This window comes from Hyperoodon ampullatus (genome assembly GCF_949752795.1).
Source record: "Hyperoodon ampullatus genome assembly, chromosome: 18".
NCBI classification, from domain to species: Eukaryota; Metazoa; Chordata; class Mammalia; order Artiodactyla; family Ziphiidae; genus Hyperoodon; species Hyperoodon ampullatus.
In genome coordinates, this window is record NC_136931.1 from 50,157,007 (window position 1) to 50,173,345 (window position 16,339).

Here is a 16,339-nt window from a genome sequence, read left to right on the forward strand (position 1 = left end):
AAATAAAATAAATGGGGTAGAAGGGACAAGCCTTCCTACAGAAGAATTCCCAGTAATTAATGTAGGAGAAATGAGGAAAATAGAAGAGTATCATTAGAACACCACAGTAATGATTTCTGCAGGCAAGGTCCACAGATGCCAAAATTAGTGGGTGGAACTTTGAGGAGAAATAGGACATTTGCACGGCCTCAAAGGATCTTCCCATGTTTATCAGTTACTGTAGTGGTTTTGACAATATGAACACAAATTCTTTGATATTTTCCCTCCAGGAACCGGAGCTTACGGGCTGGATTTTGTGACCTGCTTCTAAACAGCGTAAGGGAAGGGAAAACCTGTCAGATTACAGTTGAGAAACCTGGCGGACATGGCTGTAACGAAGTGATCCGGGTTACCATCACCTGAGTGATGTTCTTCCCCAAACGTACAATCCCAGTCTAACCATGAGAAAAACATTAGACAATCCCAGACTGAGGGACATTCTACAAAATACCTGACCGGTACTCCTCAAAACTGTCAAGGTCATGGAAAACAAAGACTGAGAAGCTGTCACAGATTGGAGGAGACCAAGGAGACAGGATGAATAAACGCAACAGGGTACCCTGGATTGCATCCTGGAACAGAAAAAGAACATTAGTGGAAAAACGGGCGGAATATGAACAAAGTCGGGAGTTTCAGTAGTAGAATACTAATCAATGTTCATTTCTTAGTTTTGACAAATGTACTGCAATTAAGTAAGATGCTCACATTAGGGGACGCTGAGTGTAAGGTATATGGGAAGTCTCTGTACTATCGTTGCAACTTTTCTGTAAATCTAAAGTTATTAAAAAATTTTTTTAAAATATCTACTAACTGGGCTACAAGCAGTCATCGGCAGAGTCCCTAACTCCCTTCATCTGACTCTTCAGGTCTCATCTCGTGGGGTCTCTACTCCAGGAAGTCCTCCCTGATACCTTCAACTAGGTCAGGTGCTTCCTCTGGGCTCCCCCTTCCCGCCCTGACCCCATCTGGTAAGGGGTTGTCCCCCCACCATGTGTGCTCTGTGAGGGCAGCATGGAGGCTGTCTCAGGTCATCGCTGTGTGTCCCTTACTGTGGGAGCACCCACAGGTGGCAGAAGCTGGGCTGGATCCCCACCACCTTCCCAACCCGACCCTAACCCTTCTGAGCCAGAGCCTGCCGGGCCCCACCTTCCTGGTTTCCCCCGCCCCATCACCCAACCCAGGACGAGTCTAAGGCTACGTAAATGGTCTGTCCCACCCACCTACCAAAACAGGGTCAAATCACGCCCAACGCCTGCCCATAATACACCAACTATCAGGGACACTGTGTGAATATCTGAGGTGACGGTAGTCCACAGCCCTTCCCAGCAGACAGACATCACTGTAGGAATCCTCCAGCTACAGCGGGTTGAGCAAGCTTGGATGCTGGACCCCAGCAACCCGAGTTCTGTCTGGGGGAATTTGGAATGGGGACAGAAGGGCTGTGGGGCACTGCACGGGAAGGTCGCCTAGAGTCAGGGCAAGAGCCCACCCCGGGCCGGCCCAGCTGCCTGCAGACAGAGGAAGCAGCAGAGACCACAGGGCTTGGGGAAGGAGGGAAGCAGAGTCACTGCCCCACGTTCTGACTCTATTCTGTTCTCAGGAGGCCCTGGTCCATTTCTTTGTCATCACCCGCAACCAATCCATTGTGGGTTCTGCCTTCAAAATGCATCCAGACGACCGCTCACGCCTGCCTATGCCCTGGTCCGGGCCACCGTCATCTCTCGCCTAGACGACCGCAGTAACAACCTCACAGAGCTCGCCGTTCCCACCCCCAGACCGCAGTTCCATCCACACTCCCTTCCTTAGTGATCTCATCCTGGGCCTCACTACCATGAAAATGCCAATAGCTCCCAAGTTTATATCTCCAGCCCAGAACTCGGCCCTGGATGCCAGACTCCTGTATCGTGCTGATGCTCATCCCGCTGGGATGCTTACCATGTCCACAGGCTCACTCAGCCCCCGCCCCACAGCTCAGGCTAAAAATCTTACAGTCGTTGACTCCCCTTTCTCCCCCCACACCTAAATCCTGCCCACTCCTTCCTTCAAATTACACCCCCAAACCAGCCACATCTGCCCACTTCCACTGCCACCACGCCGGCCAAGCCACCATCGTCTCTCAGCTGCACTAGTGCAGCAGCCTCCTCGCTGGAGCCCTGCGTCCACCTTGGTGCCCACATGGCAGCCAGAGGAGTCCCATTAGGACGTGAGATCACATCACTTCAGCTCAGGATGCTCCAACTGCTTCCCATCTCACTGCCCGTCAAATTCAAGCCCTTCCCAAGGCCCATCCAGCCCTGCATAACCCCTTGCCCTCATCTCCTTCCTGCTCAACGGGCTCAGTCTGGTCCAGTTCACTCCTTTCTGCTCCTCCCACACACCGAGCACACCTGAGGGCCTTTGAACTTGCTGTTTTTTCCCCTTGAAATGTCCTTCTTCCCAAAACAGGCGCACAGCTGGCTTCCTCCTTTTTTGTCAGGTCCCTCCTCCAATAACATTTCCTCAAGGATATCTCACTGAACCCCTCCACCTAAAACAGCAGCTCTTGTCACTCTCTATCCCTACCCTCAGCCTTCATAGCTCATATCACTAATGTTAATCTTTAAAAATCATCTACCTTCGGGGCTTCCCTGGTGGCGCAGTGGTTGAGAATCTGCCTGCCAATGCAGGGGACACGGGTTCGAGACCTGGTCCAGGAAGATCCCACATGCCGCGGAGCAACTAAGCCCGTGCGCCACAACTACTGAGCCTGCGCTCTAAAGCCTGTGAGCCACAACTACTGAGCCCGCGAGCCACAACTACTGAAGCCTGAGCACCTAGAGCCTGTGCTCCACAACAAGAGAAGCCACTGCAATGAGAAGCCTGCGCACTGCAATGAAGAGTAGACCCCGCTCGCCGCAACTAGAGAAAGCCCGCGCACAGCAACGAAGACCCAACGCATACAAAAATAAATAAATTTATTTAAAAAAACTCATCTACCTTCCCCACTAGAACGTAAGTTCCACGAGGACAGGGCTTTTGAGGGTCTTGTTCACCATTATAATACCAGCACCTAAAACAGTGCTTTAAACAGTATCCATATCTGATGGATCAACAAATAACAGAACCCAGGAATCAGGATGTTGGTTCCAAGTAACAGAAAGCCCAATTCAACTGGGCTTAAAATGATTTAAAAAAAAAAAGATTTATTGGATTCCCTAATAAGAAGGTCCTGAAGTAACTTATTTCAGGTGAAGCCTGATCCAGCACTTGACAACATCACCAAGGACCTGATGCCTTTCTGTCTCTCCACTAGGCCTCCCAAGCAAATAGCTTCATCCTTGTGGCCACAACACACCTGGATGCATGCTTTGTAGTAATTATCACCCCTGCTGTATATTAGATGTTTGCCCCCGTCAGACCCTGTGCTCCTCACAATAATCCTGAGATGAGAAGTATTAAAATTTCCATTTTACAGTGAAGAAATTGAACCTCAGAAAGGTGAAGTCACTTATTTAAAATCATACCACTAGTAACTAGGTTAGTAACACTCTAATTCCTTTTACTATCACTTCTTTAACAACTATGGAAATTTTAATGCTGATGAACATGCTGCTGATAATAGCTATCACATGCTCAGCACTTACCATGTGTCAGGTATCTTGCTAGTACTCCACTAACTTCTCTGTGCCCTGGTTCCCTCATACATATAAAAGCAATAATAATATTACCACATAGAATGACTATGAGGATTAAATGAGCTAATACACAAAATGGTAAGATCTCAAAAAACATTCGTTTCAGTTAGCTATTGCTGGGTAACAAGTCATCCTCAAAACAGTGGCTTAAAATAGCAACCATTTATTTGCTTCCGATTCTGTAGTTTGGACAAAGCTCTGACTCAGGATGGCTCGTCTCAACGCCGCATGGTGTCAGCTGGGAGCTGGGCTAGACTAAGATGGCATCACTCATGTGTGATTTAGCACATCGGCTAAAACAGTGGAAGAGCTGGGGGATGACTGGGCCCCTCTCTTTCCACATCTCTCTCCAGTGGGGGAGCTGGACTTCTTTCTACGGTAGCCCAGGGCTCCAAGAGAGTAAAAACGCACAGCTGCCAGGCCTCTTAAGGCCCAGGCCTCCCAACCAGCAGAGCATCACTTCTACTGCATTCTGTGGGTCAAAACAACTCACAGACCAGCCCAGATTAAAAGGGAGGAGGAGACTCCACCTCTTCATGGGAGAAACAGGGAAGAACACGTGGCCTTCTTTAGTAGCAGCCATTTTAATCTCAGGGTAACAGCCTCCTCACTGCTCTGTCTACTTCCATCCTCAATCCCCACACAATAGCCAATTCCCCACACAACAGCCTGAGGGAGTTTTTAACACACGTAACTGACCATGCCTGCTTCCACTGTTTAAAATTCTTCTACAACTTCCCTGGGAATTCTGGGAAGCTGCGTGGAGAGGCCAAAAAAAAAAAAAAAAAAAAAAAAACCTACAACTTCCCACTGCACGTGGGGGGTAAGAACACAACCTCCTTACAGGATCCACATGGTCTGGCCTCTTGCTCCCCCTCAGCCTCTAGGTTCCCAGCACCACACACACACTTACCTCTTAACAGAGTTAATGCCTACCCCATCACCTCAAACCGCACTTCCTAGGGTCCAGATTAGACTTCCTGTCAAGTGCTCTTATGACACTCTAACTTTCTTTGTAATTTCATATTTGCGTGATAAGTTGACAATCTGAACCTCCACCCCGGAGACTGTGAGCTCTCTGGGGACAGGGAAACTGTTTTGTTCTCTGCTGTATTCTCAATCCTGAGCACAAAGCAGAGGCAAGATGAAATGTTTGTTGAATGTCTGAGACCTCAGAAAACTTTAAGGCAGCCCCTTAAGGTTCTGTGCACAGGGGATCAACAGAGTCCCTAGAATGCTAGGATCAGGAATTGTACTACTGAAATCATCCATCCATTCATTCAGTAAATAGTTATTGAGCCTGTACTACATGTCAAGAGCTCTTCTAGGTGTTAGACATAAAGCATGGAGTAGACAAAAGCTCCTGCCCTCATGAAGCTCATGATCTACTACGGGGGGAGACAGACAATAAACAAGATAAATAAATTATGCAACGTGTTAAGCAGTAATATGATTAATGCTAAGGAAAAAGTTAAAGGGAAGACAGATATGAATTTTTTAAAATAAATTTATTTATTTTTGGCTGCATTGGATCTTTGTTGCTGTGTGCAGGCTTTCTCTAGTTGCAGAGAGCGGGGGCTGCTCTTTGTTGTGGTGCGCGGGCTTCTCACTGCATTGGCTTCTCTTGTTTCAGGGCACAGGCTCTAGGCGCGCGGGCCTCAGTAGTTGTGGTGCACGGGCTTAGCTGCTCCGCGGCATGTGGGATCTTCGCGGACCAGGGCTCGAACCCGTGTCCCCTGCATTGGCAGGTGGATTCTTAACCACTGCGCCACCAGGGAAGCCCAGATACAAATATTTGTGGCACCATTCTAGAAGGGTGGTCAGGAAAGATCTCAAGGAGAAAGTAACATCTGAGTAAAGACCTAAAGGAGATGGTGGTGAGCCCTATTTGGGAGAAGAGTGTTCAACATAAAGAGAACAGCAAGTGCAGAGGCCCTGAGGCCAGTGTGGCTGGAACAGAGGGAACAAGGAGAAGGGAGTAGACAATGTCAGACAGGCAACAAGGACAGATAATGCAGGGCCTTGCGGGCCATGGAGAGGAACGTGGCATTTACTTTCTGTGAGATGGAGCCACAGGGTGCCGAGCAGGGGAGGGATGTGACCAGACCCAGGTGTTCACAGTGTCCCTTTGGCTGCATGTGAGAAACAGAAAGTGGGGAGCAAATCGACCACTGAGGTCTAGGCAGGAGATAAGGGTGGACAGGGCTAGGGTGACAGGAGTGGAGGTGGGAAGAAATGGTCCGATTCTGAATATACTTTGAAGGTATTTGCTGATGGACCAGACATGGATAAAAGACAAAGAGGGGAACCAAGGACAGCTCCCAAGCTTTTGGCCTGAAGGACTACAAGAATGGAGGTGGCATTTAGTGAGAATGTGGGAGGTACACGTTTTGGGGAAAAAACCAGGAGTTCAGTTTCGCAAAGATTACTCTCAATATCTCTAGATATCCAGGAGGAGATTATCATGTTGGCAGTCAGTCAACAGGCCAGGAGAGGGGTTCTGGGCTAGAAATAGAAATTGGGAATATATATTTCCATGCTCATCACAAATTCCTCACAGGACCCACATGATTTGACTCCTGCTGATGTCTTGAGGTTCATCCTGCACCGTGCTAAGTCAATAGTTCACACACAAATCCTGAGCCCTCCACTTCCTAGCCATGTGATCCTGGGCAAGTTACTTAATTTTCTCTACCATTAGTAATCTTATTTGCAAAAGGGAGATCATAGTAGTACCTGCTTCCTATGACCGTTCATTCAAAAAAAAGTTTTATAATCATTTTTGCTATGTCAGGCACTGTCCCACAGTGCTGAAGAGATCACTTTCGCGCCCGTCTTCGCCTCCCTCTCCCACACAGCCTGTCAACTCAGCCTTCTGGAAGTCTCCCCCACCGACACTCATTCTCCCCTCCCATCCAAGGCCCCTGCCCTTCTCCATCCCCGACATCTCCTGCCTAGGATACCACAGCTGCCATCCTGGGCTCCCAGACCCTAGTCTTTTTCCCGTCTATCTATTCCCAGCTGGCAGCAAATTGGGCCCCTTCCCTTCTGGAAATCCCTCCGTGGCTCCTCACTGCCCTCAGGACAAAGTCCAAACTCCTTAAAGAGCCAACAAAATCTTCCACGATCTAATTCACAAAGCACTTTCAGTAAGATTTCCACCAACACCAATCACCTGCAGCTCATTCACACACCAGGCTATTTCTCATCGTTGCCTTTGCGCAAGCCATTCCACCGCACCACCGCCACCCCCAAACGTCCCTCCGTCTTCAGGTCTCAGCTCAGACAGCACCTTCTCCCCCGGTAACGTTTCCCTACCGGTGCCAGGCCTGGGTTCTCCGCGTTTCACGCTGCCTCCGTTAGCGAACACATGCAGGCCCGTAACGGGGCCTTTGCCCGTCTCTCCTATTGACCGGGGCTTCCCGCGAGCCGGGCCCAGAGGCTAGTGACGCCTCACGTGGTGGGGCCGCTTCGGGACTCCGCGCTTACCTCCTGCTCGGTAACTATGAACGCCTAACCTGCACGCTCTCCCGGCACAGCGCAGTCACCCACCTTCCGCAAGACTTAGAGAACTGAATACTCCCTCAGAGTCTGGCCAAAGTCACCCAATCACGGCCTTCTCCTCTTCTACAGCCCGCCTTAAGCATCCGGGCCCCGGCTGCTTCTGACTGCCCATTGGCTACCTGAGAACCCGCCCCTAAACACGTGAGCGAAAAGAATTCTGGTCTTTGTAGTTCAGCAACGAAAACGGGGGAGAAGAAATTGCCAAATAGAACTCCATTTCCCAGGAATCCTCGGGGGACGATACCCTTTGAACCTGGCGGCTCTTGATTGGCCGGTTAGAGACAGAAGTTTCCAAATTACTATGGAAACAGGCCCACTTACCTGGAACCCCGGGAATTTCTTTTTGCCTGAGAATCTTAAAATGCTTTGCTCCACAATGGTTCCGAAGAGTGAGACAAGACGTGTGGGGGGTAAATTCTGTACCCACTGCCTGCCTGCCATTCCCCAGGTGGCACCAATAAGGCCTGCTACATGCACTCAGCACCTACCGGATGCCTGGCAAAATGAGCCATGCCTGTGCAGACTCTGTGGAAGCCCTGGCTTATTAGGGCAGAACCTGATGTTTCCCAGAGACAGGCCAGAGCTGGGCCTTTACCTTTCAAAGTCTCAGTTTACCCTAGAAAAAGCAAGTGTGGGCTAGCATCCTATCCAGGATTTCTGTCTGGATTTCCACAGCCCCAGACCTCCTGCAGTCCCATGCCTGCACCAACAGCCATAACCTCCCCAGGGACCAGGGACTCATTCCACACGACAAAGCTCTTCCAGCACCCCTTCCCCAAACACCGTTCCCCACCACGCCTCTGAGGGCCTGCAAACGCTCAGGCGGGAATGTGAGAAAGCTCTTTACTGGGGGGTACAGCAAGGAGGAGCAAGGCCATCTCCCCCTACCTGCCCCCACCCCCTCCTTGGGCCCTGGGGTGAGAGGGAATCTCCCCCTCCCCGCACTGGACCACCACTGTCTTTGGTACAATAAATAGAAAACAAGGGGAGAGAAGGGACCAAGGGTCCAGTCCTTAGTGGGGAGGTGAGCCTAAACCCCTCTCCTTGAACCCCTGCCCCAGGCCCCAATCAGTGCAGGCCTCACCCACCCCGGCTGGGTAGCAGCAATTCCAGTCAAGGGGAGAGATGAGGATGGGAGCCCAGGGCCCCCAGATTGGGTGGGGGGGGGGTATGGCTTCAGGAGGGGCCCCAGGGAGGGGGCAGGGTCATGAGCTGGCTGCCGTGCTCTGGGGTATACCACAGAGGCCCAAGTGCGGCCCCAGAGTGGCAGGGTCATCAGGGGGCGGGAGGGGTGGACGACCTCCTGTCATCCGAGTCCGGAGGGCTGAGGCAGCCGGGTGCTGGGGGGCAGGCGCTGGGTGAGGCTGGGAGCAGTCCGGAGGGCCGCCCACCAGGCTCACGTCCATCAGCTCCGGGGGTGGTGGTGAGGTTGGTGACGGGGGACGGCCAAGGCATCGGGGTTGAGGGGGTAACTGGGCCCCGGCCCCTGGCAGTGATGAGGCAGAGGCAGGGGCCTGATGTGTCTTGTGCGGCACATCACCCCCTGCCCAGGGGCGCAGTGGCTGGGAGGGCGGGACCTAAAGGAGCAAAGGAACAGTTGGTGATGGAGACCTAGGTCCTGAAGCCCCAGACACTCCACCACCCACTTCCAAAGTCCCCAAGGTCCCATTACCTGGGGGCTGTTCATCTCACAGTCAGTGATGGGGGGCCCAGGGCCCCCACAATATCGGTTGCTATAGCGGTAGGTCCGGTTGTCACTGGAGGAGCCACTGGAGCCTCCTGGAAGTGCCAGGGGAAGAGAGGAGAGGCCTTAAGTGAGGAAAGGTAGGCCTGAGTTTTCAGGTGGCTGAGTCTGGTTCATGGTCCAGGCCCAGGTCTGGGCTTTGAGGCCAGCACCCAGTCGAAGGATCAGACCCAATTTTGGGATCAGGGGTCGGAGTTCAGTTTGGGGTGTCAAAGAGTCATAACCAGTTTTAGACATCGGAACCCAAGCTCAGTTTCAGAGACCAAATCAGGGCCAGTCTGAGCTCGCCTACCCCCCCAACTCTGGAGCTGAGGATCATGCGGCTTCACAGCTCTAGGTGAAGGCCCAGTGACAAGGCCCCCGCCAGATCAGGCCAAACCAGAGCTGCCCCGACCCCTGTTCTACCCCATCTGGCACTGAGCACCCACCAGAGCTGGAGATGGAGCTGGCGGTGCTGGAAGAGGGGCAGGTATCGAGGGGCGCGGGCGAGGTGGAGGCACTGCTGCCTGCCGGGCCCGTGTTGGTGGCCTCATCAGCCGTGCGGCGGAAGAAGCCATGCTGCAGAGCCCCCAGTGGGCTGATGCGGGCGGCGGGCTCATACTCCAGCATGCGCAGCACCAGGTCCTGGAAGCGGAGGTAGTCGGCGGGGCTGTGGCCCGGCTCCCCCGCCCGCCGGCCCCCGGGCCCGCCCGTCTGCACGCCCAGCACCTCCTGCAGCCGCCGTGTCCCGGGGCCCTGGTAATCCTGGCAGGGGGAGGTGGGAGGGGGGGCAAGAGAGTGGCCGTCAGTGGGCAGGAGGGGCAGGGAGACACACACGGGGAAACAGAGGCACAGGAGAGAAAGTGGAAAGAGAGGAGCTGCGAAGAGTTGTGGGGTAGGTAGTAGGAGAGATGGGGTGGGTGGGGGAGGAAGGAAAGGACAGACGGGATGGAGGGAAGAGGAAGGAAGGGAAAGACACAAGGGAGGGGAAGCAGGGAGAGAGGGAGGAGGGAGCCCCAAGTGTGAGAGTGAGGGGCCACCGGGGGAGGAGGAGCGGCGTGGGGCAGGGGCCGCACCTTCCTGAGTTCCTTTGTCCTTCGCAGGGTCCAGCCACCCCCAGGCAGCCGCTCAAAGTACTTTCGAGCCTTGGGTGCCTGGTCCAGCATGGGGGCTGGTGGGATGCCCAGCACCTCCACAATCCGGTTCATCTGGTCCACCTGAGAGCAGGCAGGCGGTCAGGATCATCAGGCCGGCCAGCCCTCCGCCCCCTCCAGCACACCCCCTCCTCAGGAGCACACCTCGTTGGAGCCACTGAAGAGGGGCTCTCCAGTGTGCATCTCCACCAGGATGCAGCCCAGGGACCACATGTCGATGGCCAAGTCGTAGGGTGTGCCCAGGAGCACCTCGGGCGAACGGTAGAAACGGCTCTGGATGTACTGGTAGATCTGGGGGAGGAGAGAGGGCAATAGTCAGAGGTCCCGCCTCCCCGACTTGCACCAGTGACACCCCCGCAGCTAGGAGGACTGACTAAGGACAGGTCTCCTGCCCCCAAAACTGGGGACGGGGGTCTCCAACCCTGATGTTATCAACACCAGCTTTCCAGGAGTCACTCTGCTGGCCTAATCTGATCCTGATCTCCATTTCTGCTGGCCTGATCCTGAGCCTCTCTTGGTCACCAGAGGCTAGGAGTCTGTAAACCTAGGCCCTTCCCACCCTCCCAAATGGACACTTCAAACCACTACCAGCATCATCTTAAATGCCAGCTCACAGGAAGCTGCAAAGCTGGAGCCCCGCCCCCTTCCATCCCCAGCTTTAAGAGCACAGGGTAAACAAAACTTTGCGAACTGCCACGCCAGGCTCAAAGCCACTCAACTCCCCCCGCCCCCCTACAATCTGGCAGCCTCAAAACTGGCTTGTTCTCCCAGGCTCCACTCCTCTTTCCTTCCCGCAGTATACTGTGTGGCCCTCTCCTTCACCCCCTGGCCCCACCCTCTGTACCCGCAGACACCCCCATCCCAAGCACTATCCCTCAGGCATCAGCCACTTGAAGCAGCACATTACAATCCAATCCCCTCCTAGCCTCGCCCCTTGGCCCCAGGCCACCAGTTGGCCCCGCCCACAGTCTGGCCACACCCACACCACTGGCCCCGCCCCGGGGCCGCACCCGCTGGCCAAGCTGGCAGGAGCTGCCGAAGTCCACGATTTTGATGGCGCTGCGCTTGGGGTTGCAGAGCAGGATGTTCTCGGGCTTGAGGTCGCAGTGAATGATGCTGAGCTCGGGCGTGGCCAGGAAGAGCAGCGCCGTGCAGAGCTGCTGCGCTAGCTTCCGCGTCAGGTTCAGCGAGACGCCACGGAAGTGCGTGTTGCGCAGGAGGTCGTATAGGTTGTAGGAAAGCAGCTCGAACACCAGGCACAGGTGGTTCCGGAACATGAAGTGCCGCTTCAGGTGCACTGCCGGGAAGAGGACGGAAATGGGCCGAGGGAGAAGAAACAGGCTCAGAGAAGGCCAGCGGCGGCCTGGGGCCCACGCTCATAAGGAGAGAGGCTGGAACCAGATCTCTGCTTCTGTCTCTGCTTCTGGAGCACAGGCCAAACTGTGGTGTGCCCACAGGTACCAGCTGCTAATCAGGATGTTTTTATATGTCTATAACTTGATTCACACAGGAAGTTAATCTTCTTTTCAAGTCTCTGTCAAACTTCCTGATTAAACCAAAGAGAAAGTTTCCATTTGGTGCTGATGGGTTTTTAACAGCATCCTACACTTCCTCATTTAATTTTATAATCTTGTTTTAGTCTCAGTTCTGTTTATTTTTTGACAAGGGATGCTTGCTTTCCATTTACTGTAAGGTTGTATATTTTCCTTTGAAAAGAAACGCACTCCTTAAATCCACTTGCTTTTTCTAAGAGGAATCAGTACAGGAAAGAGGAAAAAGACTGGCATAGATGTTAAGAGTAAAGGCTCTGGAGTCCACTGCCTGGTCAAATTATAGCTCTACTGAGTACAAACACTGTGACCTTCTGCAAGTGACAGCACCTAAGTGCCTCTGTTTTTCCATCTCCAAGCTGTGGGCAATGATAATGGGGCTTCGGTGCGGGTTAAACAAGTGAATTTATGTAAAGTCCTCACAACAGAGCCTGACCCTTAGTGAGCACCGGATAAACTCTGACCGGCATTCTCATGTGAATAGGGTAGACATCCTGAAAGCGACAGGAGAAATCACTGATGTCAGGGAATTACAGACCAAACCCTGCCCTGAAGACACCAGCCCCTTCCTGTACCGAGGGTGACCCATCCCCAGGCAGCTCTGCCCCGGGCCTCACCTATATAGTACTTCATCTCTGTGTCATGCTGGTTCATCAGCTCCAGCAGCCGCAGCTCAATCTGGGCCTGGTTCAGGAAGGCCTTTTTGTTCTTGATGATCTTGATGGCCACCAGCTCCTGGGTCTGATGATCATAGGCTTTCACCACCTGTGACCACAGGCATGTCACAAAGTGAGGGAATGGGGGCGTGGAGGACAGAGCGAGGTACCACCACTCTTCTCCCTCCAGTAAGGAGACCCACCAACGTCACCATCAGTAACACTAATAACTCAGTTTGAGTGCTCACCAACAGTCAGACACAAGTGTAAACACTGGACATGAGATAACACAACCTTCTTATGTGGAGAGTCCTGTTACTTGCACTGTTTTACAGAAAAGGAAACGGAAGCACAGGTAACCAAGTGATTGCACTGGAGTGAGTGGCCCAGCATGGAACTTGAAGCCACTGAACCACTGGCTGTGTGGGTCAGTATCAGTGGGTGCCCGTACCTCCTAACCCCTGGATCAGGGCCGGGTGGGGGGCATCCCGCACCTGGCCGAAGGAGCCTTTGCCAATGAGCGAGTCAATCTCATAGCGCTCCAGCCAGCGCTCGCCACTGCGCACGATGTAGTCATGGTTGTCATCGTCATAACCGTGGTTCAGGACCTTTTTCTCCTTCTTGGTGCTCGAGTCCTGAGGTGGCACCTGCTGGGCCCGCCGCTTCTTCTTCGCATAGTATACCTGCCCGGCCGGCCGGGAGATGAGGACTGGTGAGTGACCGACGCCAGGACCCCTCGGCACCCAGCCGGTGTCCCCCACCCCCTGCCCACCTCATTGATGTGCTTGTAGGTCTTGATGAGGTCCACAGAGAGCTTGCGCAGCGGGGCCGAGGTCGCGTCTCGGAAGGCCAGGGGCAGCCTCCGCGGCAGTAGCCGCCCATCAGGCAATACCTGGGGGAGGCGGGGTGACGGGTGAGCACTGAGGACAGGCCTTCACCTCTGACCTCAAGGGGGAGAACTGCACGGGCAGCTGGCTCATCATTTCCACACACATTATTTAGTTGGTCACTGTCTGACAACCCCACTGGAATAGAAACTCCCCAAGAGCAGAAACTTTATCTTGCTCTTGCTTTATCTCCCGTGCCTGGAGCAGGGCCTGGCACATAGTGGGTGTTCATGAGAAATTTGCTGCGTGAATGAAGTGAACTATTTACCCCTGATCTTTCATCACATACCTTTACTCTTTTCTAAACCTCAGTGGGAGAGATCGGATAGAAAACCTGGGCTCTGACCCTCCCAATCCTTCACCTGAGACCATCCATTTTGGGTATCCCATGTTGAGGAGCTCCCTGTCTTGCTTTATCCTCATCCCTTGGGGCCTTCCTAACCCTCACCCCCCACTCTGTGCATCTCTGACCAGTTTTCTCATCCTAAGGATCTGGGTCCAGCACCCTAGACCTCCTGCTCCATCCTGCTTCCAGCTCTACCGTTTAGAGCCTTAACAGTCTACCCTTGAAGGTCTTTACCCTGCGCCCCCAGGCCCTGCTGGCTCCAAGACCCTGCAGCTCAACCTTCTTCCCTTTCAACCCCTCCAGATCTTTCACTCTGGACTTTTTTTTTTTTTTCCCCTTAATGAACATTTATTGAGTGCTTACTATGTGCCAGACACTGTTCTCAGCATTTCCAATTGCATTTCATTAACTTGTTTAATCCTCACAACAACCCTGTGAGGTAGGTATCATTATAGGCCCATTTGACAGAACAGGAAACTGAAACATGGAGAACCTAAGTAATATAACCGTGGTGCCAGGATTTGCACCCAGGCTCTCCAAACCCTGCCTCCACCAGCAACCCCTCTATACCTTCCACTCCCATGGCACCCTTCATGCTCCTGGAAGACTGTCTTGGGCAACCACACCATCTTTTCGGCCCCAAGATCCTTCTATCCCAGCCTCCCCCGACCCCCAGGCAGGTGAGGATCCAGCTGAACGCGTACCTGCGTGTGCTCCTGGGGCCCCGGGAAGCCAGAGAAGGGACCATGGCCCGGTGGGACGGCCATGGTGGGCTCAGAGGGCCGCAGGGGAGTGAGGCCTGGAGCGGGAGCCCGGCCGGGGGGCGCCTTCTCGCATCCTGCACCTCGGCTGCCACCGCCGCTGAGACCTGAGAGCGGGCAGGAGGCGGGGGAACAACATGGAACAAGGGGATGTGTTGGGCAGTACCAAGCGGGAAAGAGGCGGACAACACAGAGAAGGCAGGGCACAGAGTGAGGAAGAAAAGGGTACAACACAGCAGCAGGTGGCAATGAAGAGAGGGCACAGAGAGAAGTGGTAGAGGCGGGGCACAGCGGAGTCCCCAACAAATGATTACCAAATAAATGAAGTAGGCAGCACAAAGACAGGAACATGGAAAAGGGAATGATTGGGGAGCCAGGCAGGGATGTGGGCCATGACAGGAAAGGACAGAAAGACACGAATAATTGCGGGGGAGGAAGAGAAGAAGAGAGAAACCACAGACAGTATAGGGAGTAGGGTTCACTCTTCTCTCCCCATCTCTCCTCACGGCCCTCCCCAGGGCCCCTCACACGAGACCCCACCGTCCTGTAGTCTTCCCTGAACGTCATGACCTCATCGTACCACAGCAAGGTCCCTCCACTTCAAGATCTACCCTTCCCAGTTGGTCCCCTAGTCCAGAGAACTCTAAGATCCCCCCAAACCACATGAGAGTCTTCTGGGCCCCCTCCAAACCACAGAAGGGTCCTCAGGGATCTCCTGATCACACCAAGGTTTTCTGAGGATCCCTTCATAACAGGGTCCTAACCTTATGGCATTCTCACCCACCAGGGTACACCCTTCCCAGGGGACCCTCCCCATATGGTGTTAAGACCTCTTCCCTATCATTTCCTCCCACTGAGGACCACCCCTCCGTAATTTCCCAAACGAGATTCCAGTTCCCCCATGCCACATCAGGGCCCTTCCCCACATTACTCCAAGCCCCCATCCACCCCCAATCAAGGCCCACTCTTTCTGATGGAAGCAAGGGGGAGGCGTTCCTTCCCACGGTTTAGAGTGGATGGTCCTTGTCTCCCCTACCCTGGCTCCTACCCCCACCCTCCCTAATCGTTTTTCTTGTCAGGGCCCTTTCTCCAGTCACTCCTCTACACCAGCGTCAATCCACAACTGTGCCCATTCCTAGAAGGCCCCCATAGGTAAATTCCCCAAATATCACAGAGTTCTCCCCTTCCAGAGCATCTATCATACCCAAATCCTCTCCCCACGGACCTTCTCCCATGTCAATCCTCTTCCCCTATGCCAAGCCTTGCCACTCCACGACCCCTCCTCTCTCTTGGAGCTCCCCCACAAAACAATCTCTTCCTCGGGGCCCTCCCACACCAGGACCCTCTCTCCCAGCCCCCACCCCCTACCCAGGTCGGGGTTGGCGCGCCCACGGGGGGCTGGGGCGCGGTGGGGCCCCCAGTGGGGTGGGCGAGCGGCCAGCATGGCGGCGGTGTCTGTGGTGAGAAGACGGCCGCCTGTCCCGGCCCGGCCGGCCCGGCAAGCCCCGCGGCGGGGAGGACAAGCGGGACAGGCGGCTCGGTGGGTGACAACAGCAGCCGCCGCCCCGCCAAGGGCGGGGAGAGGAGGGGACGAGGGTCAGCCCGGGGCACGCGGGGAAAGGGGAAAGCAGGTGGACGGGGGAGGGGCGGGTTAACCCTCGCCCCGCCAGCACCGCCCCGCGCAGCCACCCGCCCCAGGGGACCCCAGCGTCCCGCCCCCCACCCTGGAGGCCCGCCGGGGCCAGCGGAGCCCCGGCGGGCGGGGCCGGACAGAGCTTGGCAGTCCACACCTACGATGGCAACAACCTTGCCATTGGCCGCTGCTGCCAAGAGCTCAACCAATTACAGTCCAGGACAGCTGTTGCTAGGCGACGAGGATGCGGCCGGCGGAGCCGAGCCCAAACAAAGAGCGGGAGCGAGGCCCGGCTACCCCCTCCCAGTCTCCCTCCCAAGACTGCTACCTCGGGGCTCGGCCCCTTCCAGGA

The 16,339-nt window shown here is 54.4% G+C and overlaps 1 protein-coding gene across 3 annotated transcripts; it reads right to left on the bottom strand.

Annotated features, from left to right (window-relative positions):
- Positions 1-8,234: 8,234 nt before the first annotated feature.
- Positions 8,235-15,798, bottom strand: DYRK1B (dual specificity tyrosine phosphorylation regulated kinase 1B; the record flags this gene model as incomplete). Of its 3 annotated transcripts, none has more annotated exons than XM_079722998.1 (11): positions 8,235-8,854; positions 8,950-9,056; positions 9,450-9,765; positions 10,077-10,217; positions 10,299-10,445; positions 11,165-11,451; positions 12,322-12,469; positions 12,855-13,043; positions 13,133-13,252; positions 14,298-14,461; positions 15,723-15,798. In XM_079722998.1, 11 exons carry the CDS (start codon positions 15,796-15,798, stop codon positions 8,483-8,485), a joined length of 2,067 nt encoding a protein of 688 aa, XP_079579124.1. In that variant the 3' UTR covers positions 8,235-8,482. The 3 variants fall into 3 exon arrangements, with proteins under 3 accessions (XP_079579124.1, XP_079579123.1, XP_079579125.1); XM_079722997.1 differs by lacking the exon at positions 15,723-15,798 and having other exon boundaries at positions 9,450-9,645; positions 9,730-9,765; positions 14,298-14,375; XM_079722999.1 differs by lacking the exon at positions 15,723-15,798 and having other exon boundaries at positions 9,450-9,645; positions 14,298-14,360.
- Between the last annotated feature and the right edge of the window lie 541 nt (positions 15,799-16,339).